The 27,932-nt window shown below is 45.7% G+C and overlaps 1 protein-coding gene across 1 annotated transcript; it reads right to left on the bottom strand.

Annotated features, from left to right (window-relative positions):
* Positions 1-1,410: 1,410 nt before the first annotated feature.
* PDHB (pyruvate dehydrogenase E1 beta subunit) lies at positions 1,411-7,612 on the bottom strand. The gene is made up of 10 exons (XM_021934282.2): positions 7,483-7,612; positions 7,346-7,399; positions 5,625-5,732; positions 5,479-5,541; positions 5,341-5,376; positions 4,424-4,709; positions 3,892-4,002; positions 3,463-3,554; positions 2,246-2,387; positions 1,411-1,956 (listed from the first exon to the last, which is right to left on the bottom strand). Exons 1-10 carry the CDS (start codon positions 7,522-7,524, stop codon positions 1,811-1,813), a joined length of 1,080 nt encoding a protein of 359 aa, XP_021789974.1. The 5' UTR covers positions 7,525-7,612; the 3' UTR covers positions 1,411-1,810.
* Between the last annotated feature and the right edge of the window lie 20,320 nt (positions 7,613-27,932).

Raw genomic sequence — 27,932 nt, 5'->3', positions numbered from 1 at the left:
GGTACCACCTATATGCTTCTGTAACTAATTTAAACCCATCTTTTCCATCTCAGCTTCTGAAGAGGGCAGTATTTGACAGAATATCTGATCTTTGGCAATGGGAAAAACACCTGACATAAACTTTGCCATAATTTTAAAAAGAATGCTATTAGAATTAGGCATTTAGAGAGTCAGTGGAGAAGTTCCTGTTTCAAGTGTGATGCAACCTAGGTGATGACCTGATGAAGGCTTGAGGCCTGAGTCCTTCTGAAGTCAGTTTTGCTGACTATTTTGGATAGTTCAGATATATGAATACAAACAGGTAATTCTTGTACAGTATCAGCTTATTTTTCCCATGGCACTAATTTCTTTTGTTGTTATTTTTAAGACAGGGTTTTGCTCTTTCACCCAGGCTGGAGTGCAGTGACCCAATCACAGGTCACTGCAGGGCTCCAGCGCCCCTCCTATAGGCACACCACCAGATACCTGTTTTTTTTTTTTTTTTTGTAGGCAGTGTTTTCACAATGTTGCCCCAGCCTGGTCTCAAACTCCTGGGCTCAAGCAATCCCTGCCTCAGCCTCCCAAAGTGCTGGGATTATAGGCATGCGCTACTGTGCCTGGTGGCACTAATTTCTTAATAGAATTTCAAGTTTTCTACCCACATTGACTTTTTTTCTATCTTATCTTTGTAGAGATGGGGTTTCGCCATGTTCCCCAGGCTGGTCTTGAACTCCTACACTCAAGGGATCCACCCACCTTGGCCGCCCAAAGTGCTAGGATTACACGTGTGAGCCACCACCACACCCAGCCTTTTTTTTTTTTTTTTTTTTTTTAGACAAGAGTCTTGCTCTGTTGCCCAGGCTGGAGTGCAGTGGCGCCATCTCGGCTCACTGCAAACTCCGCCTCCCGGGTTCAAGCAATTCTCCTGCCTCAGCCTCCCAAACAGCTGGGACTACAGGCGCGTGCCACCATGCCTGGCTTTAGTAAAGATGGGGTTTCACCATGTTAGGATGGTCTCGATCTCCTGACCTCATGATCCGCCCGCCTTGGCCTCCCAAAGTGCTGGGATTACAGGCATGAGCCACCACACCTGGCCCAGTCAATTCTTTTAATATAAAAATATAATAGTCATGGCCAGGTGTGGTGGCTCATGCCTGTAATCCCAGCACTTTGGGAGGCCGAGGTGGATGGATCACCTGGGGTTAGGAGTTCAAGACCAGCCTGGCCAACATGGTGAAACCCCACCTCTACTAAAAATACCAAAATTAGCCAGATGTGGTGGCTAATTTCCTACTCCTGAGGCTGAGGCAGGAGAATCACTTGAACCTGGGAGGCAGAAGTTGCAGTGAGCCGAGACTGTGCCACCACACTCCAGCTTGGGGAACAAAGCCAAACCTTGTCTCAAAAAAAAAAAAAAAAAAAACCCAGTCATAGTGAGGAATTAATTCCTTTATTCCTTATCAAAACAAACTAACAGTAAATGTATACTATATGCTTTAATATTATACATATAAGTTATCTTGTTTGGATATATCTTTCATCAGGACTCTGCCACATCCATACTTTGTCCTTGTGGTGAGACAGGGTAAAATGTTATATAATTTGTTATTCAAAGAACGTGGCAACTGTAACAGACAAAAGGAAGCATGGCATCTAGGGCAGGAGAGTGGAGAGTTTTCCCCACACAAACACATTTAAACTTCCCTGTACAAAAACACCTGCTGTTGCTTTAGAAATCGTTTTCCTTTATGAGTAGTCAGGTCTTGCAGTACAAGTGCAGTGCCAGCAAGTATTTCAAATAAATTTCAACGACTTGATACTCAAGTCCAAACTAAATATTTAATGTTTTCTTTATTGCAAATATGATGTCTTTGACCTGAGGTATAGAGTTGTCTTCTAGAATCTTTGCATAAGGCATAGGGACGTCAGCACCAGTGACACGAACAGCAGGAGCATCCAGGAAATTGAACGCAGGACCTAGAAGGAAGGCTCAACTGAGAGAGAGCAAATGCCAGCTGGGCACTACCACCTTGGCACAGAGGTGTGGCTCACCAGGAAGAGAAAACATAAGGAATGCTAATTATGGGGAACTGCTTTCTGGATTTGCTTTTAAAATATTTGCCTGAGGAGAAATGCCAAACTTACAAGTTTAAAGTTCAAGTCGTTTGGCCACTCCTAGCTTTCAATCTCTTTATCCTGTACGTATTCAGGTACATGATGTTTACTACAGCTTGACTGTATTCTAGAACCAGTTTCTTTGAAATACCTTCCATGATCCTGGCACAGATTTCAGCTCCTACTCCAAACTGTGGCCAGCCTCCTTCCACAGTTACGAGATGATTTGTCTTCACGACACTGGCTTCTATGGTTTCCATGTCCATTGGTCTGATGGTACGCATATTTATCACCTAAACAGGTAATATAATCAAGTTTACAGAGCTATTGAAGCACAAATAGAGCCTTATCCCCATAATACCATTTCCTTTTTTGTTTCCTGTTAATCTTTGTATCTAGGAAAATCTAATCTGCCTATGAATAGGTACATGAATGTACAAACTGTAAAAGGAGAAATTTTAATTAAAACAAAGATCTGTATGTCCACCACAAGCAGCTCTGTGCAGTTATAGGATTCATTCATCTTCCCTCACTTTTTTTCTTTTGAGGTGGAGATTTGCTCTTGCTGTCCAGGCTGGAGTGTAGTGGCGTGATCTTGGCTCACTGCCACCTCTGCCTTCACAGTTCAAGCCATTCTCCTGCCTCAGCCTCTGGAGTAGCTGGGATTACAGGCATAGACCACCACACCCAGCTAATTTTTGTACTTTTAGTAGAGATGGGGTTCCACCATGTTGGCCAGGCTGGTCTCGAACTCCTGACCTCAGATGATCCACCATGCCCAGCCAATCCTCCTTCACTTTAAATTCTCTCATCAAAATGAGTAACAGTTAACAGCTGAGTGCCTATCATGTCCCAAGCACTACACTAAATGTAATTCTCACAACTGCCCTATCATGGGACAGCATTATCCCCATTTTATAGCTGATGAAACAGATTTAGAGTATATAACTTGCCCAAGTATAACTAGCACATGGTACGTTTCTAAAAGATCCAGAACCTCAGAAGGGTGAGGTGGGAGCATCACTTGGGCCCAGGAGTTAGAGGTTACAGTGAGCTAGGATTCAGCCACTGCACTTCTGCCTGAGCAACAGAATAAAACTTTTTCTCTCTCTCTCGGGGGGATCACTGAGAACCAGAAGAGGTTCAGAGAGCTCCCCATCTCTCAAAAACAAGATCCAGAACCTAAGTGACCTGAGTGGTAAAAAGCTAAGTATGTGAACTGCAGGCAGGTTTCCAGCTTTAAGCAGAGACACAAATGAGTGACAAAGCAAGGTTTTACATCTAATTAACCTGTTACAGAACTCTTCTGGGTCTTAAATCTAAAAGGAGCCTTTCTAATTCTTTAATAACAAGTAAATGACCACTCACCTCACATTCAACTCCCTCTTTAGATAGCACTGCTGCAGCTTCTAAGCAGTGGCCCACAGGTCTCGAATGGGAAACCACAGTTATATGTGTTCCTGAAAACAGAGTGGTCACAGATGAGAGATCAGATTGAAACTGAAGATGCTACACCACTGTGCAGCCAGCTGTGGCTCTTGTTCATTCATAAAGTCTTCAACTCAACTTCATTCCAGTGAGCTGAGGAATGTGGCAGCCTTCCTAGAAATGAAACACAAACCTACCAGACTGAGATCTAGAAAAGCACAACTGAATGAGAAATTGGGGCATCACACATTCTTAACTTGAGCTCATTCTATAATTTTTCAAAGTATATGACAGTAACTTGTAGGTTAAATTTTACCAAAATTGAGGGACTGGATTAAAAATACTGTTTATGTATCTTAGTTCTCTTACCTTGCCTTTCTATTTTGGCTTTTCCAATAGGAATCAGAAAATCTTTTGACTGAGCTTCCGGAGGAAATTCAAAAGGAACCCCATACATCAATTCATTCTCTAGCACCACGACTGAAAAACATAAATATTTAAACAAAAGTAACTAATCACATGCAGAATGACTAAAACTATACAAAGCAATATCATTTATCTTGTGAGAAGTTTCACTGTGCTGATTAGCCTTATTTCTACCACGACCAGCAGCCTTGAGAGCAGTTTAGGTACTTAAATTTGTAGTTTGGTCAATATAATTTTATCTATTAAAACCAGTATTGTGGGTGTGCAGTAAATGTCTCCCTTACCTAGCTGGCCCCCTTATAGTTGGAAATAGGAAAAGCAAGCACATTCTTTACTGTCTTTACTATATAAATTATTAACATTTTATATGATATATCTAAGCCTAACTAAAAGACTTTAATGGTTTCCTCTGTGCAAATATATCATTTTAGTTTTTCAATTTTCAAAAAAAAAACCAAGGGGTCCCTGTGCTGACCTGGATTGTTATCCCGAATGGCTGATTTAATAAGTCCTTTAGCATCCTCTGAATTCCAGGGACTGACCACCTTTAAGCCTGGGCAGTGCCCATACCAGGCAGCAAAGCACTGTGAGTGCTGGGCAGCTACACCTGCTGAGGCACCATTGGGCCCCCTGAAGACTATAGGCACAGGCTGAAGGCCACCAGACATGTAGTAGGTCTTGGCAGCTGAGTTTATAACCTGGTCAATGGCTTGCATGGAGAAATTGAAGGTCATAAATTCACAAATGGGCCGCAACCCAGCCTGTAAAATCAAAAATGTGGATGTTAAAAAGACTAGAAACAGCAATAAAGACTAGCAAACAATCACTCCAAGTCTTCCAACATTCAAATAATGTTTTTATTTTTTATAAACAGGGTTTCACTGTCACCCAGGCTGGAGTGCAGTGGCGCACATCATAGCTCACTGCAGCCTGTAACTCCTAGGCTCAAGTAATCCTCCTGCCTCAGCATGCAGAGTAGCTGGGACTACAGGCAAGCACCACCACATCTACCTACTTGGAATTGTTTTGTTTTTTTCCCAAATGTTTTTAAAAGGTGATGTTAAATATCTTTGGGGATGGGCACAGTGGCTCACGCCTGTAATCTCAGCACTTTGGGAGGCCAAGGTGGGCAAATCACTTGAGGCCAGGAGTTCGAGACCAGCCTGGCCAACACGGTAGAACCCCATCTCTACTAAAAACACAAAAATTAGCCGGGCATGGTGGCACGACCTGTAATCCCAGTCACTATGGAGGCCGAGGCAGGAGAATCGCTTGAACCTGGAAGCTGAGATCATGCCAGTGCACTCCAGGCTGGGCGACAGAGTGAGACTCCGTCTCAAAAGAAAACAAGAAATGTCTTTGGATAAGCTTCCCATAAAGAGTATTACATACCATAGCTGCACCTACAGCAATTCCAGCAAAGCCCATCTATAAAGTAAAATATAAACATAAGTGAAAATCCATAAAAATGAAGACAGTGGACACTAACAGACATGCCCTCTAGGGTCTGCTTCCCCCTGGAAGGCTTACCTCTGATATGGGAGTGTCAATAATCCTCTTGTCTCCATATTTCTTCCACAGCCCTCGACTAACCTACAATTAAGATTTGATCCCTTAAGTGTATCTGGGGGTAACAGTGACCTCAATTTTGTATAACTTTCATATATTTTAGTTACCTTGTATGCCCCATCGTACTGGGCAACTTCTTCTCCAAGCAGAAATACCTTCTCATCTCTTTCCAGCTCCTCATCCATACCCTGATTTATAGCATCACGAACTGTCACCTGTCACAGGTATGCAAAAACAGTCAATAAGAATTGTTTGATATTCAACTAAGATTTTCTTCCTTTATATTTACCTAGGCTGCCCAGAGCATACAATATAAAAACACTAGAACAAGTTTCTCTTTAAAAACTCAAAGAATTCTAAAAGTAACATTTCTATCACACATAGTTGGTCTTTGACTGTATGTGTTAGTGTACTGAGCACTCACTAGGTGCCAAACACTTTACATCCAGAATGTAGGAGTTGCTATTTTAATATAATGAATGGTAAAATATAGTTTTTAAAAAAAGGAAGGAGAGGAGAATTAACATACAATCCATTAATTCCACTTCTATGTATATGCCCCAAATAACTGAAAGCAGGGATTCAAGCATATACTTGCACATCAATGTTCACAGCAGCATTATTCACAATAGACAAAACAAGGCCAGGCACGGTGGCTCACACCTGTAATCCCAGCACTTTGGGAAGCCAAGGCAGGTTTGGATCAACGTGGTGAAACCTGGCCTCCACTAAAAATAAAAAAATTAGCCGGGTGTGGTGGCGGGCGCCTGTAATCCCAGCTACTCAGGAGGCTAAGGCAGAACTGCTTGAACCCAGGAGGCGGAGGTTGCAGCGAGCCGAGATAGTGCCATTGCACTCCAGCCTGGATAACAAGAGCAAAACTCCGTCTCAAACAAACAAAAACAAGAAAATGTAGGGCTACGCGAGGTGGCTCATGCTTGTAATCCTAGAACTTTGGGAGGCCAAGGCAGGCACATCACTTGAGGCCAGGAGTTCAAGACCAGCTTGGGCAATATGGTGAGACCCTGTCTCTACTAAAAATACAAAAATCAGCCGGGTGTGGTGGCGCCCGCCTGTAATCACAGCTACTCAGGAGTGTGAGGCGCGAGAATCCCTTGAGCCCAGGAGGTGGAGGTTGCAGTGAGCTCAGATCGCGCCACTGCACTCCAGCCTGAGTGACAGAGCGAGACTATCTCAAAAATACATACATATATATATTATTCAGCCTTAGGAAGGAATCAAACTCTGACACATGCTACAACATGGATGAACCCTGAGGACATTACGCTCAGATAAGCCAGACACAAAAGGACAAATTATGCCACTTATATAAAATTCTAGAATAGGTAACCTCATAGAGACAGAAAAGTACAACAGGGGTTACCACGGGTTTGGTTAAGGGAAATGAGGAGTTACCGAGCAACGGACAGTTTCTGTTTGGGATGATTAAAAAGTTCTGGAAATGGATGGTGGTTAATGGTTGTACAACATGGTGAATGTACTTAATGCCACTGAATTATACACTTCTAAAAAGTACATTTTAAGTTAGGTCTATTTTGCTGCAATTTAAAGAAAAAAAAACATGAAGTGAGGGAAGAAACGCCTAATCTTAGTTTTCCCCCATTGCCCAGCCAGCTGTGAGGTAGTGACTCGCCGGGGTGATAAGCGCCAGGCAGCGACAGAGGCAGCAGGAGCTCCAGGGAGGATGCTGGCTCTGCAAACCAGGCCCACGGCGCCGGCCGGCCACGCGCAGGCGCGACTCCGGCCCCCTTCCCGAGAGAAGAGGGCCCCTCCCCGCCCTCGTCCGACAAGCGCCCGCGCCTGTTACCTGCAGCGCAGCCGGGGCGGTCCAGTGAAAGCGCCTCTTCAGCAGCCCGGAGACCTGGCAGGGAAAGAGGAAGATGATGGCGGGACGCAGGGTGGACACGGGTGGCGTGGGAATACAGGCCGCGCGCTGCTGCCTACCTCTCGAAGGGGTCTCCGCACCAAGCCAGATACCGCCGCCATCTTGATCGTGTCCTCTATCCGCTGCCAAATGACAACACAGAGGGGCCGGCAGACGTGAGAAAGCCCCGCCTCCCCCGGCGCGGGCCAATGGCAAGGCGCGGCGCCTGCGTGACTCGGCCCCCCCTCCCCCGCCCACCGGGTGAGGGGCCGCGGGGCCAGGCCGAGGTGGCTGTATGGGTGGCACTGCCCCTCTGCCTGGAGCCGCCTCAAATCAACTTTATTGACAGTAGGCGGTGACCGACTTGCGGGGTGCACGCTGGGCACACGTGCCTGGTCGGTGTTACTTGAAGCGTGGGGACTAAAAGTCAGACACTGAGGAGCATGATCTCTGGAAGCTGGAGAGACCTTAAGAGTTAGGCCAACCTGTTGTGGGTACTGGAATCCTTTGGGCACCAAGAAGTGCTTGCACACGCTGTAGTGATGGGGAACTTAACACTTTATGAGTGAGCCTAGTCTTCCCTGGACAGTACTGTCTGTTAATTCGTTATAATGCAGACCACAGCTTTCATTGATTGCATTAAGCACCTACTGTGAGCCAAGCATTGAGATCTGTGCCTTATAGCTCATTCTCACAGTACCCCACTTGGGTAATTAGTGTTATTATTATCTCCATTTTGAAGATGGGTAAACTGGAGCAGAAATTGATTAAATGAGCCGATATTTAGGACTGACTCTAAAGCATGGTCTTTTCCCACTGCTTCCTGAAGCAGAGGTTGGAGTCCTGTTTGGGGGAAGGTTACAACAACTTTAGAGAAGGCCCTATGGGGAGATGCCTAACACTTGACCATCGGGACAACCTCTGGAAGCTCATTAGTCTTAGTTTGGCCCTTGGGGGTCAGATGGGACAATTGGAGACCCAGTCTCCACCCATCCCCGAGACATTCCAAACATTCCCTTCTGTGGATCACAGCTGCAGGCTGCCAAATTAGGAATTTACAACTTCCAAATTAGGGTTTTGTGGGCTGTGATGAGGAGTCTGGGTTTATAATCTAAGGTCTCTGGGACCCAGTGCAGTAGTGCATCTAGGGCCATCCCTAAGTGATCAGTAGGTTGCTGACTGGGAATGGGAAGGGGTGGAGGCAAAGGCATAGCAGGCGGATGCTGGGAAGTCTGTGACGGCGACAGAGTCAGACTAGGAGGCAACTTCCAGATGGAGAGGAGGGGGACAGTTTTGAGTTCTATTTGGGCTAGAATCAATAGGAATGCTGTAAGTGCTAGGGAAGAGCTGAGGAAAATTTTGGATTTTTGTCGTTGTTGGATGGATAGATGGGACAAGGGAGGAGCCTGGGGCAGTGTAATTGCGAGGAGCTGGGGAAGTAAGAGTCTATTTTTGTTTTTTGAGATGGAGTCTCTCACTGTCACCCAGGCTGAAGTGCAGTCGCGCCATCTCAGCTCACTGCAACCTCTGCCTCCCAGGTTCAAGTTATTCTCCTGCTTCAGCCTCCCGAGTAGCTGGGATTGCAGGCACCTGCCACCATGCCCGGCTAATTTTTTTATTTTTAGTAGAGATGAGTTTTCACTATGTTGGCCAGGCTGGTGTTGAACTCTCGACCTCAAGTGATCCACCTCGGCCTCAATTGCTGGGACCCGGCATGACCCACTGCGTAAGCATTGCTGGGTGCTGGAGTTTTCCCGCAGTTGGCTGGGCTGGGAGCTTCAGTCCACTTTAGAGGCCAGGGGCCGAGACGACTGCATGGAGATGACCTTACTCTAGGAATCTCCTGCATCGCGCCAAAATATGGGCCGGATTGATCTTCAGGAATGCCAGAATCGCGCCTTCCCAGTCTCTCCCCTCACCACCATCATCTCCAGCCCTTCAGTCCTGCCAGATAGCTGGCTTCCATTTCCCCATCCCCAAACTCTGTTTTCCAGGTTCAGCCCCAATTTGGTGTTGCTGAGTAAAAGAATCATGATCTTCCCACCTTTCCCCACCCAACTGCACCAAAGATTTTAAAGGATCAAGGAGATTTACTGAAGCAAGATGTTGCAAGAGAGAATAGGTCAAGATCAGAGGCAGGCATTTGGCCTCCCATTAATCCAACTTTGGGCTCAAGGCAGAATTCCAGATCCTGAGATCAGAATCCAAGAGACCATCCGAGCTAACATGGTGAAACCCGTCTCTACTAAATACAAAAACTGAAAGCTGAAGGCGTGGTGGGCAGGCCTGTAGTCCCAGCTACTGGGGCTCACTGAGGCAGGAGAATGAAGCCCCGGGAACCTGGGAGGTGGGAGGCTTGCAGTGAGCGAGATGGCCACTGCACTCCAGCCTGGGTGACAGCCTGTGAGACTCAGATCTCAAAAAAAAAAAAAAAAAAAAAAAAAAAGATCCCAGGAGAGGCTCTTGGATCTCACACAAGAAGAATTCAGAGAACCAAGTCCACAGTGCAAAGCAAAAACAAGTTTTAGTAAGAAGTAAAAGGAATGTCAAGAATGGCTACCTCCCAAACTGTCCCAGCACTGGGAGGCGAAGAGGGCGGGTGGTCCAGGAAGATGGAGATGGGGACAATGCAAGCTGTACAGTGAAATTACAAGCTGCAAAACAGCTAGAGGGTGGCGGGGCACTGGGGTCCCATCACTGGGAGGCTGGTGGCGAGGTGTGAGGCTGGGAGGCAGGGCTTGCGAGGCAGGCTGAGATCCAGCCCTGCACTCAACCCTGGAAACAGGCCGAGACTCCGTCTCAAAAAAAAAAAAAAAAAAAAAAAAAGATAGCTCTCTATAGACAGAGCAGCCCTGAGGGCTGTTGGTTGCCCATTTTTATAATTATTTATTGATTTTATACTGAATGAGGGGTGGATTATTCATGCCTCCCCTTTTTAGACCATATAGGGTAACTTCTTGATGTTGCCATGGCATTTGTAAACTGTCATGGCACTGGTGGGAGTGTAGCAGTGAGGACAACCAGAGGTCACTGTCATTGCCATCTTGGTTTGGGTGGGTTTTGGCCAGTTTCTTTGCTGCAACCTGTTTTATCAGCAAGGTCTCTAGGACCTGTATCTTGTGCTGACCTCCTATCTCATCCTGTGACAGAGAATGCTTGACTGTCTGGGAATGCAGCCCAGTAGGTCTCAGCCTGATTTTACCCAGTTCCTATTCAAGATGGAGTTGCTGTGGTTCACATTCCTCTGACATTTGCCTCATCCCTATTATAAGAGAAACTTTAATCCTAAAAGTTTCAGAGGGACAAAGATCCATCTTCTGTAACTTCTTCAGGCCAAATAGGGGTGATGATATTCCTGCCTATCTATTAGGGTCTCTTATATTCAGGGTAGAGAGGAGCTCAGTCAGAAAACATCAGTATGGTGAGGGCCATACTGGTGAGGATCATAACTCCAAGTTCCAACAAAAGGTGATATCTGGAAGATTAATAAGTATTCAGTTTAAGAAAACATTCAGTAAGCTTATCCTGCACTCCTACACAAAGAGTACAATAGGAATATATTCCACAAGAGTAAAGCAAAATAAGTAAAATTATCCCAAGTAACCTAAATTAGAAGGCTTTCCATGAACTGGGCAACTGTTGGAACCAAGCTGATGTGGGGTTGCTAGCTGATTCCAGGGTGTCCAGAATTAGAATATTGATTCAGATTTTTACATTACCCATCTTTCACGCACATCCATGTGAAGAGACCACCAAACAGGCTTTGTGTGAGCAATAAAGCTTTTTAATCACCTGGGTGAAGGCCAGCTGAGTCCATGAAGAGAGTCAGTAAAGGGAGGTAGGGGTGGGGCCATTTTATACGATTTGGGTAGGTAGTGGAAAATTACAGTCAAAGGGGGTTGTTCTCTGGCTGGCAGGGGTGGGGGCCACAAGGTGCTCAGTGGGGGAGCTTTTGAGCCAGGATGAGCCAGGAGAAAGAATTTCACTGGTAATATCATCAGTTAAGGCAGGAACTGGCCATTTTCACTTCTTTTGTCATTCTTCACTTGCTTCAGGCCATCTGGATGAATACGTGCAGGCTTGGGCTCAGAGGCCTGACACCATCACTCTTGTTTTGAGTAGCAGTCAGAGATCACTGGTTGGTTCACGGGAATAAGCAGGGTTAGCCTAAATTGCAGAAACAAACTTAAAAACAACTGATGAGACTAGAATCTAATAACAAGTGTACCATAGTTCTTGAAACATAATATTTCTCTCTTGTTTCCCATTTTTACTAAAGACAAATCTTGGTAAGACTGATTTGCTTTATTATACTTGGCCTGATTATTTGTATAAAGTGCAGCAAGAATAATTATTTTTCATATAAGTTCTTTTATTTATTTATTTATTTATTTATTTATTTATTTATTTATTTATTGAGATGGAATCTCACTCTGTCACCCAGGCTGGAGTGCAGTGGTGCAATCTCAGCTCACTACAATCTCTGCCTCCTGGGCTCAAGCAATTCTCCTGCCTCAGCCTCCCAAGTAGCTGGGATTACAGGTGCCCATCACCATGCCCTACTAATATTTGTGTATTTTTAGTACAGACAGGATTTCACCTTGTTGGCCAGGCTGGTCTCGAACTCCTGACCTCAAGTGATCTGCCCACCTTGGCCTCCGGAAGTGCTGGGATTACAGGTGTGAGCCACTGCACCCAGCCACATAAGCTCTTTTTAAATTGGCATTCGTGGAACTCTGTTCCAAAGAAGGAATCTTAGATAAGACTCCTAGAACTGAGCCCTGCCATGGGTTTGTACCCTCAGATACCTATGAGTTGGGTAAATTCCTCTCTTCTTGAGGTTCCAAGATAACTTGGAGTTCCTGGGCCTGTTAGAAAGTGACATTGTTTACTTACCACAGGTCAGAAACCCTGTACAAGGACTGTGTAGGCAAGGTATGAGGCCAGTTCCCCAGGGGGCTTCTATTGGCTCTATAAGTCAAGTTTAATTCCTTAAAAGAAAACATGCCATTCCAGTCAAAGCCTTGATAAAATAACCAGTTTCTCCAATTGTGTCCTGTTGCAAAAGAAAACATATACTAGGGCCGGGCGCGGTGGCTCAAGCCTGTAATCCCAGCACTTTGGGAGGCCGAGACGGGCGGATCACAAGGTCAGGAGATCGAGACCATCCTGGCTAACCCAGTGAAACCCCGTCTCTACTAAAAAATACAAAAAACTAGCCGGGCGAGGTGGCGGGCGCCTGTAGTCCCAGCTACTTGGGAGGCTGAGGCAGGAGAATGGCGTGAACCTGGGAGGCGGAGCTTGCAGTGAGCTGAGATCCGGCCACTGCACTCCAGCCTGGGTGACAGAGCGAGACTCCGTCTCAAAAAAAAAAAAAAAAAGAAAACATATACTTTTTTGTACTTATGCAGATAACTATATTGCATAAATTAGGAATACTCAATTAGTTTACCGTATGTAAGATTTTCATAAACCTTTTATTAACCCTTTACTTTTTTTGTGAAAGAACAGATTAGTGTTCTAAGAAAAACCTGTTGTACTTTTATTCCAATGCTTAATTTATGGAAAACCTGAATAATACCCCTTTAACTTTAGCCAACATGTTCACATGAAGAATTTCTTTTTACAAGATTCATTTTTTTATAAACTTTTCATAACTTGCTCAAACCTTTAGCTTTATCCTGTTTAACTTAAAACAATCGGCCGGGGCCGGGCGCGGTGGCTCAAGCCTGTAATCCCAGCACTTTGGGAGGCCGAGGCGGGCGGATCACAAGGTCAGGAGATCGAGACCATCCTGGCTAAGATGGTGAAACCCCGTCTCTACTAAAAATAAAACTTAGCGAGGCGTGGTGTGATACCTGTAGTCCCAGCTACTCAGGCTGAGGCAGGAGAATGGTGTAATGAACCTGGGAGGGGCGGAGCTTACAGTGGGCGAGATGGCCACTACACTCAGCCTGGAGTGACACAGCTAGCAGAGACTCCGTCCTCAAAAAAAAAAAACAATCGGCCGAAGGCCCAGCGGTGGCTCAGCCTGTAATCCCAGCACTTTGGGGAGGGGCCGAGATGGGTGAATCACAGATCGGGAGATGAGACCATCCTGGCTAACACAGTGAAACCCGTCTCTACTAAATACAAAAAACTAGCCGGGCGAGGAGTGTGGCGCCTGTAGTCCCAGCTTCTCGGGAGGCTGAGGCCGAGGAGAATGGCGTGAACCGGGAGGCAGAGCTTGCAGTGAGCTGAGATCCGGCCACTGCACTCAGCCTGGGCTACAGAAGCAAGACTCGTCTCAAAAAAAAAAAAAAAAAACTTAAAACAATCCTTTACCCTTTAGGCAAGAAAAATCCACATTCGGGACTTCTTATAATCTTTTACCAAAAATACATTTCACTTTCCCTACATGCCTTACATGTAGAAGAACTGTTTCTTTAGTAGTCTCAAATACATATTACAATGTTAACTCTTAGCAACTTTTACTTTTGGTGAAAACCTTGGTAAGTAAGGGGTTTGGGTCCAGGGTTTCCACACTGTAGTCCCTTCAGTGGTCACCAGAAGGATGTTATAGGAAAGGTGTCCTCGTCCAGACTCCAAGAGAGGGTTCTTGGAACTGGCACAGAAAGAATTCAGGGCAAGTCCACAGTGCAAAGCAAAAGCGAGTTTACTAAGAAAGTAAAGAATAAAAGAATGGCTACTCCATAGACAAAGCAGCCTCAAGGGCTACTGGTTGCCCATTTTTACAGGTATTTCTTGATTATATGCTAATTGAGGGGTGGATTATTCATGTCTCCCCTTTTTCGACCATATAGGGTAACTTCCTGATGTTGCCATGGCATTTTTAAACTGTCATGGCGCTGGTGGGAGTGTAGCAGTGAGGATGACCAGAGGACACTCTCATCTCCATCTTGCTTTTGGTGGGTTTTGGCCAGCTTCCTTCCTGCAAACTGTTTTATCAGCAAGGTCTTTATGACCTGTATCTTGTGCTGACCTCCTATCTCATTCTGTGACTGACAATGCCTTAACTTTCTGGGAATGCAGCCCAGTGTTACCAGGGGGTCCTTGTTCTTAGAGCTCCCAAGATGGGCCGGGCACAGTGGCTCATGCCTGTAATCCCAGCTCTCAGGGAGGCAGAGGCGGGAGGATAGCTTGAGCCCAGGAGTTCAAGACCTGCCTGGGTAATATAGCAAGACCCCGTTCTCCACAAAAAGGGAAAAGAAAAAAAAAAAAGAGCTCCCAAGATGGTAGTGGGCCACTTCCAAGATGGCGGTAAGGGAGCAGACCACCCCTCATATGGTCTTATGCCCAATTTCTGCCTCCAAAGAAAGAAGAAGTAAAAACTAAAAGGCAGAAATGAAATCCACAGGCAGACAGCCCAGCACCACACCCTGGGCCTGGTAGTTAAAGATCGACCCCTGACCTAACAGGTTATGTTATCTATAGATTACAGACATTATATAGAAATGCACTGTGAAAATCCCTATCTTGTTTTGTTCCGATCTAATTACCAGTGCACGCAGCCCCCAGTCACGTACCCCCTGCTTGCTCAATCGATCACAGCCCTGCCATGCACACCCTTAGAGTTGTGAGCCCTTAAAAGGGACAGGAATTGCTCACTCGGGGAGCTTGGCTCTTGAGACAGAAGTCTTGCCAATGCTCCCGGCCGAATAAACCCCTTCCTTCTTTAACTCGGAGTCTGAGGAGTTTTGTCTGTGGCTCCTCCTGCTACATTTCTTGGTTCCTTGATCAGTAAGCGAGGTGATTGGCAGATGGTGGAGGCAGCTCCTTAGGTGGCTTAAGCTTGCCCTGTGGAACATCCCTGTGGGGGACTCCGACCAGCCAGAGCGATGCAGATCCTGAGAACGCTCCCGGTAGGCGTTTGCCCCAGTGAGACGCCTCGCCAGAGCAGTGTGTGGCAGGCCCCCATGGAGGATCCAAGTAGTGGCTGAACACCAAGAAGGAATGGGCACTTGGAGTCTGGACATCTAAAATTTGGTAAGACTAGTCTTTGAAACTTGCCCACTCTGTTTGAGTGGAAGCGTGGCCTGATCACCCATGGCATGCCTTTATTGGCACTTTGGTTTTGGTTTTCATTTTGACTTGGTTTGAATTGCTTGACAGGACTGGTCTTGGAAACTTGCCCACTCCATTTGAGTGGAAGTGTGGCCTGATCACCCATGGTGTGCCTGTACCGGCACTTTGGTTTTTGTTTTTGACTTGACTTGGCCTGCTTGATACTTTGGTTTTGGTTTTGACCTGGCTTGGATTTCTGGATGCTCTGATTTTGGTTTTGATTTTGTTTTGGTGCAAACTGCAAAAGTGTGTGTGTGTCCTTTTTACCCATTCTTTGTTTTGTGGTGTGCATGTGGTGTGAGCATGGTGTTTTGTCTCGAAGAAGCATAGGTCAGGCACAAATAAGCCCACCCTACTAGGAACTATGTTGAAAAATTTCAAAAAAGAATTTAAAGGAGGCTATGGAGTACTATGACACTAGGAAAACTTAAAACTTTGTGTAAGATAGACTGGCCAGCATTAAAGGTAGATTTGCCATTAGAAGGAAGCCTGGGCCAGGTGCAGTGTCTCACGCCTGTAATCCCAGCACTTTGGGAGGCCGAGGCGGGCGGATCACGAAGTCAGGAGATCGAGACCATCCTGGCTAACATGGTGAAACCCTGTCTCTGCTAAAAATTCAAAAAATTAGCCAGGCACGATGGCGGGCGCCTATGGTCCAAGCTACTCGGGAGGCTGAGGCAGGAGAATGCCATGCACCTGGGAGGCAGAGCTTGCAGTGAGCTGAGATCACACCACATCATTGATGAACTGAATGTGCTAGTACCAGAAATTCCAGGAAAAACAAGAAATTTGTTCTTGCAATTAGCCGAGCATGTAGCCCAGTCTCTCAATGTCACTTCATGTTATGTATGTGGAGTAACTGTAATAGGAGATCAATGGCCATGGGAAGCCCAAGAATTAGTACCTACAGACCCAGTTCCTGATGAATTCCCAGCTCGAAAGAATCACCCTGATAATTTCTGGGTCCTAAAAGCCTCAATTATTGGACGATATGGCATAGCTAAAGAAAGAAAAGAATTCAGTCACCCTATTGGATGACCTAGTTGTCTGGGACAGAAACTATATAATGGTACCACAAAAACAATCATGTGGTGGAGTTCAAATCAAACAGAGGAATCCATTTAGTAAATTCCCAAAGTTGCAAACCGTGTGGACCCACCCGGAGTCTCACTGGGACTGGACAGCCCCCACTGGATTATATTGGATATGTAGGCATAGAGCTTATGCCAAATTACCTGACCAGTGGGCAGGTAGTTGTGTTATTGGCACTATTAAACCATCTTTCTTCCTACTGCCCATAAAAACAGGCGAACTCCTGGGTTTCCCTGTCTATGCTTCCTGCGAAAAGAGAAGCATAGCTATAGGAAATTGGAAAGACCATGAATGGCCCCCTGAGAGAATCATACAATATTGTGGGCCTGCTACTTGGGCACAAGACGGCTCGTGGGGATCCCGGACCCCCATTTACATGATCAACTGAATCATACCGTAACAAGCTGTCTTAGAAATAATCACTAATAAAACCGGCAGAGCCTTGACTATTCTGGTCCAGCAAGAAACTCAGATGAGAAATGCTATCTATCAAAATAGATTAGCTCTCGACTACTTGCTAGCAGCTGAAGGAGGGGTCTGTGGAAAATTTAACCTTACTAATTGCCGTCTACACATACATGATCAAGGGCAAGTAGTTGAAGAAATAGTTAGAAATATGACAAAACTGGCACGTGTGCCCATGCAAATGTGGCATGGATTTGATCCTGGGGCCACGTTTGGAAAATGGTTCCCAGCGATAGGAGGATCTAAAACTCTTATGATAGGAGTTATAATAATAATAGGAACCTGTCTACTGCTCCCTTGTTTGCTACCTGCACTTCTTCAAATGATAAAAAGCTTCATCGCTACCTTAGTTCACCAAAATGCTTTAGCACAAGTGTACTATATGAATCACTATCAATCTGTCTTGGAAGAAGACATGGGTAGCGAAAATGAAAATGACAACTCCCACAAATCAAAACAGTGAAACTCTCAAAAGGGGGGAATAAGGGAGGAGACCACCCCTCATATCGTCTTATGCCCAATTTCTGCCTCCAAAAAAAGAAGAAGTAAAAGCTAAAAAGCAGAAATAAAATCCACAGGCAGACAGCCCAGCTCCATACCTGGGCCTGGTAGTTAGAGATCGACCCCTGACCTAATAGGTTATGTTATCTGTAGATTACAGACATTGTAGAGAAATGCACTGTGAAAATCCATATCTTGTTTTGTTCCAATCTAATTACTGGTGCATGTAACCCCCAGTCACGTACCCCCTGCTTGCTTAATCGATCACAACCCTCTCACACGCACCCCCTTAGAGTTGTGAGCCCTTAAAAGGGACAGGAATTGCTCACTTGGGGAGCTCGGCTCTTGAGACAGAAGTCTTGCCGATGCCCCCGGCCGAATAAACCCCTTCCTTCTTTAACTCAGTGTCTGAGGAGTTTTGTCTGCCACTCGTCCTGCTACAGCGGCAAGCCTCTTGTTCTCTGACCTGGGGTTCTTGGCCTCACGGATTCCAAGAAATGGAATCTTGGGCCATGCAGTGAGTGTTACAGCTCTATTAGAAGCTGTGGATCATGGAAGAGAACCGTGGAACCCAGCAACTAGTGTTCAGCTCAATTAGGATGAACCCGGGCACTTAGCCGTGAAGGAACAATGGCGAGCCTCTAGCCAGATCAGGAGCTGCAATGGGCATCTCACTGGATCAGTAGCACAGCGGACACCCTGTCGGATTCGGAGGGGTGGAAGTCAGCGGCGGTTCTGCGACAGCAGCAAACAGCAGTGGTGAACAGTGAGCGAAAGCTCAGCTGTAACAAACACGGATCAGAAGAGTGTGCAGTTACAAGATTTAATAAAGTGAAAACAGAGATCCCATAAAATGGGAGGGGACCCAAAGGGGGTTGCCATTGCTGGCTCAAATGCCTGAGTTTATATCCCAATTATTGTCCCTCCCCCTGTGCTCTCAGGTGACAGATGATTGGCTATTTCTTTACCTCCTGTTTTTGCCTAATTAGCATTTTAGTGAGCTTTCTTTACTACCTGATTTGTCGCGTGTGAGCTAAGTTGCAAGTCCCGTGTTTAAAGGTGGATGCGGTCACCTTCCCAGCTAGGCTTAGGGATTTTTAGTCGGCCTAGGAAATCCAGCTAGTCCTGTATCTCACCAGTACGTCTCAGCCGCATTTTACCCAGCTCCTATTCAATATGGAGTTGCTCTGGTTCACATGCCTTTGACAGAGACATCAAGATGAAGGAATGATAGCCCAAAGAGAAGCCAGGATCTGGACTGTGGTCTAAACAAAAGACAGTATTCTTGAGCTATATTTAATACAGAGATCCAGAAAAGCCAGGAACACTGAGTCTGTGTAGCTAGTCTGGAAGGCAATGTGAGTCATAGGCCCCAGCTGAGAATGTTCTTTTGAAATAATGACTGTAGATACTCATTAGTACACGTGCCTTCCTTTCAAACTCAAACTGGCCAGTTTGGAAAGGCTAGGTGGAATTTTCTGTTTAAAAGTTTGTGGGGAAAAGAAAGATCAGACTGTTACTGTGTCTATATAGAAAGAAGTAGACATAAGAGACTCCATTTTGTTCTGTATTTGAGATGCTGTTAATCTGTGACCCTACCCTCAACGTTGTCCTTGCAAGAGACATGTGCTGTGGTGACTCAAGGTTTAACGCATTTTGGGCTGTGCAGGGTGTGCTTTGTTAAACAAGTGCCTGAAGGCAGTATGCTTGTGAAAAGTCATCACCATTCTCTTAATCTCAAGCACCCAGGGACACATACACTGCCAAAGGTCACAGGGACCTCTGCCTAGGGAAGCTAGGTATTGTCCAAGGTTTCTCCCCACGCGATAGTCTGAAATATGGCCTCGTGGGAAGGGAAAGACATGATCGTCCCCCAGCCTGACACCTGTGAAGGGTCGGTGCTGAGGAGGACTAGTATAAGAGGAAAGAAGCCTCTTGGCAGTTGAGATAGATAAAAGCATCTGTCTCCTGCCAGTCCCTGGGCAATGGAACATCTCGGTGTAAAACCCAATTGTATGTTCTGTTTACTGAGAAAGGAGAAAACCGCCTTAGGGCTGAAGGTGGGACTTGCTGGCGGCAATGCTGCTCTTCATGCACTAAAAAGGTTTATGGAGATGTTTGCATATGCATATCAAGGCACAGCACTTTTTCTTAAACTTATTCATGTTACAGAGATCTTTATTCATGTGTCTTACTGCTGACCTTCTCCCTAAGATGATCCTGTTATCCTGCCACTTTCCTTTTTCTAAGACAGTAAAGATAATGATCAATAAATACTGAGGAAGCTCAGAGAGCGGTGCAGGCGCCAGTCCCCTGGGCCCACTTTTTCTTTCTCTATACTTTGTTTCTGTGTCTCATTTCTTTTCTCAAGTCTCTCGTTCCACCTAACGAGAAACGCCCACAGGTGTGGAGGGGCAGGCCACCCCTTCAAAAGTTGTTAACGAAGAAAGTCAAACTGTAAAATATTTAAAGAAGTTTATTCTGAACCTTGTAATTTGGTGACCTTGGCCCATGACACAGCCTCAGGAGGTCCTGAGAACATGGGTTCAAGGTAGTTGGGTTACCATTTGATTTTATACATTTTAGGGAGACAGATATTACAGGCAAAGACATAAATCAACACATGTAAGGTATACATTGGTTGAGCCAGGAAAGGTGGGACATCTCCAAGTTGGGAGTGGGATGCTTCCAGGTAATAGATGGATGCAAAGATTTTCTGATTGGCAGTTGGTTGAAAGAGTTAAGCTTTTCCTGAAGAATTGAAGTCAGCATAAAGAAATGCTTGAGTTAAGAGGGGTTGTGGAAGCCAAGGTTTTTGTTAGGTAGATGAAGCCTCTGAGTAGCAGGCTTCAGAGTATATAGATGGTAAATGTCTCTTATCAGACCTTAAAAGGTGTCAGACTCTTAGTTGAATTTCTCCTGGATCAGGGAAAGACCTGGAAAAGGAAGGGATTCTCTACAGAATGCAAATTTTCCCAAGACAAAGCTTCGCAAGGCCATTCCAAAATACGTCAAAGAAATATATTTTAGGGTAAAATACTTGTAGTTCCTTTAGACCCTGTTATCTGTCATGTGATGCTATGCCAGAGTTGGGTTGGAATTTGAGATCTTATTGCTATAAAGAGTCTGTTTTATCAGTCTTAAGATCTCTATTTTAATGTTAATGCTGGTTAGTTGCACCTAAACTCCAAAGGGAGAAAAGTATACTGAGGTTATCCTACCTCCCTTCCCATCTAGTGACCTGAACTTGTTTTTTAGGTTGTCTTGGGGATCTCCTTGGGCAAGGGGGTGAGGGTCCATTCAGTTGATTGGGGGGCTTAGTATTTTATTTTTAGTTTACAGAGTAAAAAACACAAAAGGTCAAAGTAGTGAATTTTAAATCCATAATCTTTTCAAAATGACTGCATCTCTATGCTCACTAGATTTTCCTAAAAGAGGTTTCAAGGTGTAAATTGACCAACTAGGCTTCTCTCAGAACTAAATCTTTGCAGGGTTACACGGAATATTTGTCCTTGAGAACACTTTGGGTTCTCTGTCCGTGTCAGAAAGTCCTTCATTCAAGGTTTTCCAGCCGGGTGCCATGGCTCGCGCCTGTAATCCCAGCACTTTGGAAAGCCAAGGCAGGAGGATGGCTTGAGGCCAGGAGTTTGAGAGCAGCCTGGACAACATAGTGAGACCTCATCTCTATTAAAAATAATAATAATCAGATTTTCTGTGTACCTTTACCCAATTATAATATATAGCCATAGTTGTCAAAACCCAGTAACTTGACATTGGTACAACTATACTATTAACTCTAGGAGAGACTGTATTCAGATTTCATCAGTTTGTAAATGTATTTGTGTGTGTGTGTGTGTGTGTGTGTGTGTGTAGTACTATAGAGTTTTATCACATACATTTTCATGTAGCTACCACCACAATCAGATTACAGAATTGTTCTCTTGCCACAAAGAAACTTCCTTGTTACCTCACAGTCACGTCTTCCCCAACTCCTAACTCCTGGCTACCACTGATCTATTCTCAAGTACTATAATTTGTTATTTCAAGAATGTTCAATATGTATGATTTCAAGAATCATACAATATATAGCTCTTTGAGACTGGCTCTTGTCATCAGCTGACATGCCCTTGAGATCCATTCAAATTATGTATCAAGCCTGGCACGATGGCTCACGCCTGTAATCCCAGCACTTTGGGAGGCCAAGGCGGGCGGATCACAAGGTCAGGAGATCGAGACCATCCTGCCCAACACAGTGAAAACCCATCTGTACTAAAAATAGAAAAAAATTAGCTGGGCGTGGTGGCAAGCACCTGTCGTCCCAGATACTCATGAGGCTGAGGCAGGAGAACAGCGTGAACCCGGGACGCGGAGCTTGCAGTGAGCCGAGATCGCGCCACCTCCAGCCTAGGTTAGAGTGAGACTCTGTCTCAAAAAACAAAACAAAACAAAACAAAACAAAAAAACAAAAAAACAAAACTATGTATCAAATTTTTTTCCTTTTTTTTTTTTTTTGTGAAACAGAGTTTCACTATGTTGCCCAGGCTGGAGTTCTATGGCACCATCTTGGCTCACTGCAATCTCCGCCTCTCAGGTTCAAGCTATTATCCTGCCTCAGTCTCCCGAATAGCTGGGACTATAGCCACGTGCCACCACACTGGCCTAATTTCTGTAGTTTTAGTAGAGACGGGGTTTCGCCATGTTGGCTAGGCTGGTCTCGAACTCCTGACCTCAAGTGATCCACCTGCCTCCGCCTCCCAAAGTGCTGTAATTACAGTCGTGAGCCACCGTGCCCAGTCAATTTTTTTTTTTATTGCTAAATAGTATGGCTGCATTAATTTACCCTTTCACCCATTGAAGGACATTTGGGCTGTATCCAGTTTTGGCTATTGCCAATAACGCTGTTATCAACATTGATTGTAGGAAAACAGCCTGCTGCATGGCAAGAGTAACACCATTTTGAAGCAAAACTGCCATGATGACTGATGTCTGCATACGAACTCGCTCCCATTCCCACAACAAGATCAAGAAACAATGCCCATAGCATCCAACTCCTCATAGAGAAACAATGCCTGTACATAGATAACCCCTCATAAAGATGCTTATCTAACTTCCCCAGTGGTCCCTAGTTGTTTCACAAGAGGGTCTGAGCCATGACCAACTGCACGTTTTATCAAAAACAGCTTGCTAATTAATATTTTCTGGAAAGCAGGTGGGTGTGGGCATCCACCATCTCTTGGCTGCCAGAGACGTCACTTCTGTTTGTAAGTCCCTATTAAATGTTTCCTTCTGAGAAACTGGATTTTTCACCCTCTGTCTTCAGCCTTTCACCTCCCTTTGTCTTTGGGAGTTTACATAGACCTGCTCACCACAGAACATTGGCTTACAGGTTTAGGAGTGAGCATCAGTTTTCATTTCTGCAGGAAATCGTAGATTGTATAATTGTAATTGTATGATTGTAATGGTATGTGTATTTTTAAATTTTCAGAACCTGCCAAACTGTTTTTCCAGAGTGGCTGTGTCATTTAATGTTATGTCCCCAATATATGAGAATCTGGATCCTTTCTAGCACTTGGTAATATTATTATTATTATTATTTGAGACAGGTTTTCTTTTTCTTTTTTTTTTTTTTTTGAGTCGGAGTCTGGCTCTGTCGCCCAGGCTAGAGTGCAGTGGTGCAATCTCGGCTCACTTCAACCTCCGCCTCCCGGGTTCATGCCATTCTCCTGCCTCAGCCTCCCAAGTAAGCTGGGACTACAGGCGCTGCCACTATGCCTGGCTAATTTTTTTTGTATTTTTAATAGAGACGGGGTTTCACCGTGTCACCGTGTTAGCCAGGATGCTCTCAATCTCCTGACCTCGTGATCTGCCCGCCTCGGCCTCCCAAAGTGCTGGGATTACAGGCGTGAGCCACCGCGCCTGACAGACAGGGTTTTACTATGTCACCCAGGCTGGAATGCAGTGGCACAATCACAGATAATTGCAGCCTTGCTGTCTGGGCTTACACGATCCTCCCACCTCAGCTTCTCAAATAGCTGAGACCACAGGTGTGAACCACCACACCTGGCTAATTTTATTTTATTTTTTGTAGAGACAGGGGTCTTGTCATGTTGCTTGTGCTGGTCTTGAACTCCTGGCCTCAAATGATCCTTGCACCTTGGCCTCCCAAAGTGCTGGGACTATAGGCATGAGCTATTACCACTGTACCCAGCCCAATCATCTTTTCATGTGCTGACTTGCCATCCATCTTTGGTGACAAGTCATCCTTTGTGGTGAAAGTGTGTGTTTATGTCTTTTGACCATATTCTAATTAGATCGTGTTTTATTTTTTTATTTTTTTTATTTTTATTTATTTTTTTTTTTTTGAGACGGAGTCTCGCTCTGTCGCCCAGGCTGGAGTGCAGTGGCGCGATCTCGGCTCACTGCAAGCTCCACCGCCCGGGTTCACGCCATTCTCCCGCCTCAGCCTCCGAGTAGCTGGGACTACAGGCGCCCGCCACCACGCCCGGCTAGTTTTTTGTATTTTTAGTAGAGACGGGGTTTCACCATGTTAGCCAGGATGGTCTCGATCTCCTGACCTCGTGATCCACCCGCCTCGGCCTCCCAAAGTGCTGGGATTACAGGCTTGAGCCACCGCGCCCGGCCTAGATCGTGTTTTAAAATTGTGATTAAATTTGCATAAAACTTATGGTTTTTAGTTGTGCAGTTCCGTGGCACTAAGCACATTCACACTGTTTAGCCACACCACCATCCATCTCCAGAACTGTTTTATCTTCCCCAGCTAAAATTCTACCAATAAACAATAACTTCATTCTCCCCTCCCACCACTGTTGGGAAAAAGCTGAGTGTTGGGAGGGAAACTGAGGCAGGGCTTGCATCGTGTCCTTTGGAATGTGTCTAGACTTGCTGGCTCCTGTTCCCATTACCTCAAGTAGCAGAACATGTTCCATATAAATGCTAAACCGTCACAGCTGTAAATCATGTGTTTAATGCAACGTGCTCTTTTGTCCTCCACATTCTCAGCACCTGTTTCTTTGTTGGATTACCAATAAATACCATGGGCTCCCAGAGCGCGGGGCCTTCATGGCCTCTATACAATAGCAATGGCCCCCTGGTGTCCTATCTTTATTTCTTACTGTCTTTTTTCTCAATCCTTTGACTCCGCCAGACTTTGTCACCCCCACGACCTGGTATTGGGTCTGATCACCCCAACATTCCTGGCTGCTTAATGTGGGGCGACAAAGACCTCAGTGAAGGAATGCCAGAGTGTGTGAAAGTGGAGAATGCATCATCAAAGGACATCCGAGGACATCTAAAAGAAGCTCGGTGGGAGGCCAGGCGCTTTGGCTCACACCTGTAATCCCAGCACTTTGGGAGGCTGAGGTGGGCAGATCATAAGGTCAGGAGATTGAGACCATCCTGGCTAACATGGTGAAACCCCATCTCTACTAAAAATACAAGAAAATTTTCCAGGCACGGTGGTGGGTACCTGTAGTCCCAGCTACTCGGGAGGCTGAGGCAAGAGAATGGCGTGAACCGGGGAGGTGGAGCTTGCAGTGAGCTGAGATCGCACCACTGCACTACAGCCTGGGCGACAGAGCCAGACTCCGTCTCAAAAAATAAATAAAAAATGCTTAATAATTGGTCTGCTTGAATGTGTGAGCTATTTGCACTCAGCCAAGTATTAAAGTACTCACAGAATCAAAAAACTATCTTAATCCTGACTCAAAAGGTTACCTACACACTTGGAAATGAATTTGCATTAAGAACTGTTTATGGAAATGCATCTTGGTGGGGCAGTTGGGTTGTTATGAAATACTTGGGGACCCAGCCCAGCTCTAGAATTTACCTCTGAGCGCAAAGGCAATGTTGGGCATGCTGGTAAAGGACCACTAGAATCCAGCAGCCCGGACCCCTTTCTTTGTGGTCAAGAAAGACGGGAAAATGGGTGAGAACTGCTACATCGGTGAACGTAACTAATCTGATAAGCAGAGGCCCGTGGGTGGTTACGCACCCTGGAAAGGAATAAGTCTTAGGACCATAGAGGATGCTCTAGGACTAATGCTCATCTGAAAGTGACTAGGGATGCTGGCATCCCTATGTTCTTTTTTTTTCAGATGGGAAAGGTTCCCCCCAAGGCAAAAACATCCCTAAGATGTATTCTGGAGAATTCAGCCCAGAGTATATGTACCTTTTTCCCTGTCAGACTTGAAGCAAATTAAAATAGACCAGGTAAATTCTCAGATAACCCTGATGACTATATTGATGTTTTGCAAGGGTTAGGACAATCCTTTGATGTGACATGGAGAGATATGTTATTGCTAGATCAGACACTAACCCGCCATAACTGCAGCCCGAGAGTTTGGCGATCTCTGGTATCTCAGTCAGGTCAATGATAGGATGACAACAGAGGAAAGAGAATGATTCCCCACAGGCCAGCAGGCAGTTCCCAGTGCATACCTTCACTGGGATGCAGAATCAGAACATGAAGATTGGTGCCGCAGACATTTGTTAACTTGCGTGCTAGAAGGACTAAGGAAAACTAGGAAGAAGGCTATGAATTATTCAATGACGTCCACTATAACACAGGGAAAGGAAGAAAATCCTACTGCCTTTCTGGAGAGACAAAGAGAGGCATTGAGGAAGCATACCTCCCTGTCACCTGACTCTATTGAAGGCAACTAATCTTGATGAGTTTATCAGTCAGTTGCAGATATTAGAAAAAACTTCAAAAGTCCGCCCTAGGCCTGGAGCAAAACTTAGAAACCCTATTGAACTTGGCAACCTCGGTTTTTTTTTTTTTTTTTTTTTTTTTTTTTTTTTTGAGACGGAGTCTTGCTCTGTCGCCCAGGCTGTAGTGCAGTGGCGCGATCTCGGCTCACTGCAAGCTCCGCCTCCCGGGCCCACACCATTCTCCTGCCTCAGCCTCCCGAGTAGCTGGGACCACAGGTGCCCGCCACCACACCCGGCTAATTTTTTGTAGTTTTAGTAGAGACGGGGTTTCACCGTGTTAGCCAGGATGGTCTTGATCTCCTGACCTTGTGATCCGCCCGCCTCAGCCTCCCAAAGTGCTGAGATTACAGGCGTGAGCCACCGCGCCCGGCCAACCTCGGTTTTTTTATAACGGAGATCAGGAGGAGCAGGCTGAACGCGACAAACGGGATTAAAAAAAAAAAAAAAGGCCACCACTTTAGTCATGACCCTTAGGCAAGCAGACTTTGGAGGCTCTGGAAAAGGGAAAGGCTGGCAAGATCAAATGCCTAGTAAGGCTTGCTTCCAGTGCGGTCTGCAAGGACACTTTAAGAAAGATTGTCCGAATAGAAATAAGCTGCCCCCTCGTCCTTGCCCCTTGTGTCAAGGGAATCACTGGAAGGCACACTGCCCCAGGGAACGAAGGTCCTCTGAGTCCAAAACCACTAACCAGACGATCCAGCAGCAGGACTGAGGGTGCCCAGGGCAAGCGCCAGCCCATGCCATCACTCTCCCCAGGTATGCTTGACCACTGAGGGCCAGGAGGTTAACTGTCTCCTGGACACTGGCACAGCCTTCTCAGTCTTACTCTCCTGTCCTGGACAACTGTCCTCCAGATCTGTCACTATCCGAGGGGTGCTAGGAGAGCCAGTCACTAGATACTTCTCCCAGCACTAAGTTGTGACTGGGGAACTTTACTCTTTTCACATGCTTTTCTAATTATGCCTGAAAGCCCCACTCCTTTGTTAGGGAGAGACATCCTAGCAAAAGCAGGGGCCATTATACACTAGAATTAGAAGGAAAAAGGGTAAATTTATATACAGACTCTAAGTATGCTTACCTAGTCCCCCATGCCCACGCAGCAATATGGAGAGAAAGGGAATTCCTAACTTCCGAGGGAACACCTGTCAAACATCAGGAAGCCATTAGGCCCCCAAATTCTCCTTACCTCTGAATATACTTGCTCCGATCCCTGCCTAAAGATAATTTTATGGGAAGAGGATTTGCTTGTGTGTCTCCAGGTGACGATCAGGTGCCTGTGTGGGCGCCCACCAAACATCTGAAGATCTATCATGAGCCACAGCATCTAGTGGACCCACCTGTACAGTGTGAATTGAAAGTTTGAAAAGCCTCAATCTGGCCAGGTGCAGTGGCTCACGCCTGTCATCCTGGCACTTTGGGAGGCCGAGGCGGGTGGATCACGAGGTCAGGAGATCGAGACCATCCTGGGTAACACGGTGAAACCTTGTCTCTACTAAAAAATACAAAAAGTTAGTTGGGTGTGGTGGTGAGCGCCTGTAGTCCCAGCTACAGGGACTGAGGCTGAGGCAGGAGAATGGCGTGAACCGGGAGGCAGAGCTTGCAGTGAACCGAGGTTGCGCCACTGCACTCCAGCCTGGGCTACAGAGCAAGACTCCATCTCAAAAAAATAAAATAAAAT

This window comes from Papio anubis, chromosome 2 (genome assembly GCF_008728515.1).
Source record: "Papio anubis isolate 15944 chromosome 2, Panubis1.0, whole genome shotgun sequence".
In the NCBI taxonomy this organism is placed as follows: Eukaryota; Metazoa; Chordata; class Mammalia; order Primates; family Cercopithecidae; genus Papio; species Papio anubis.
The sequence above is the reverse complement of the archived record's forward strand: the minus strand, read 5'-3'. Positions and strand labels throughout refer to the sequence as shown.

Coding starts and splice junctions, on each gene's coding strand:
- PDHB (XM_021934282.2), bottom strand. CDS start 7,524: ATGGCGGCGGTATCTGGCTTGGTGCGGAGACCCCTTCGAGAG. Junction 5,733..7,345: donor CCGCCCCGGCTGCGCTGCAG/GTAACAGGCGCG, acceptor TACCTGTGACAG/GTGACAGTTCGTGATGCTAT. Junction 3,555..3,891: donor AGCCAAAATAGAAAGGCAAG/GTAAGAGAACTA, acceptor CTCTGTTTTCAG/GAACACATATAACTGTGGTT.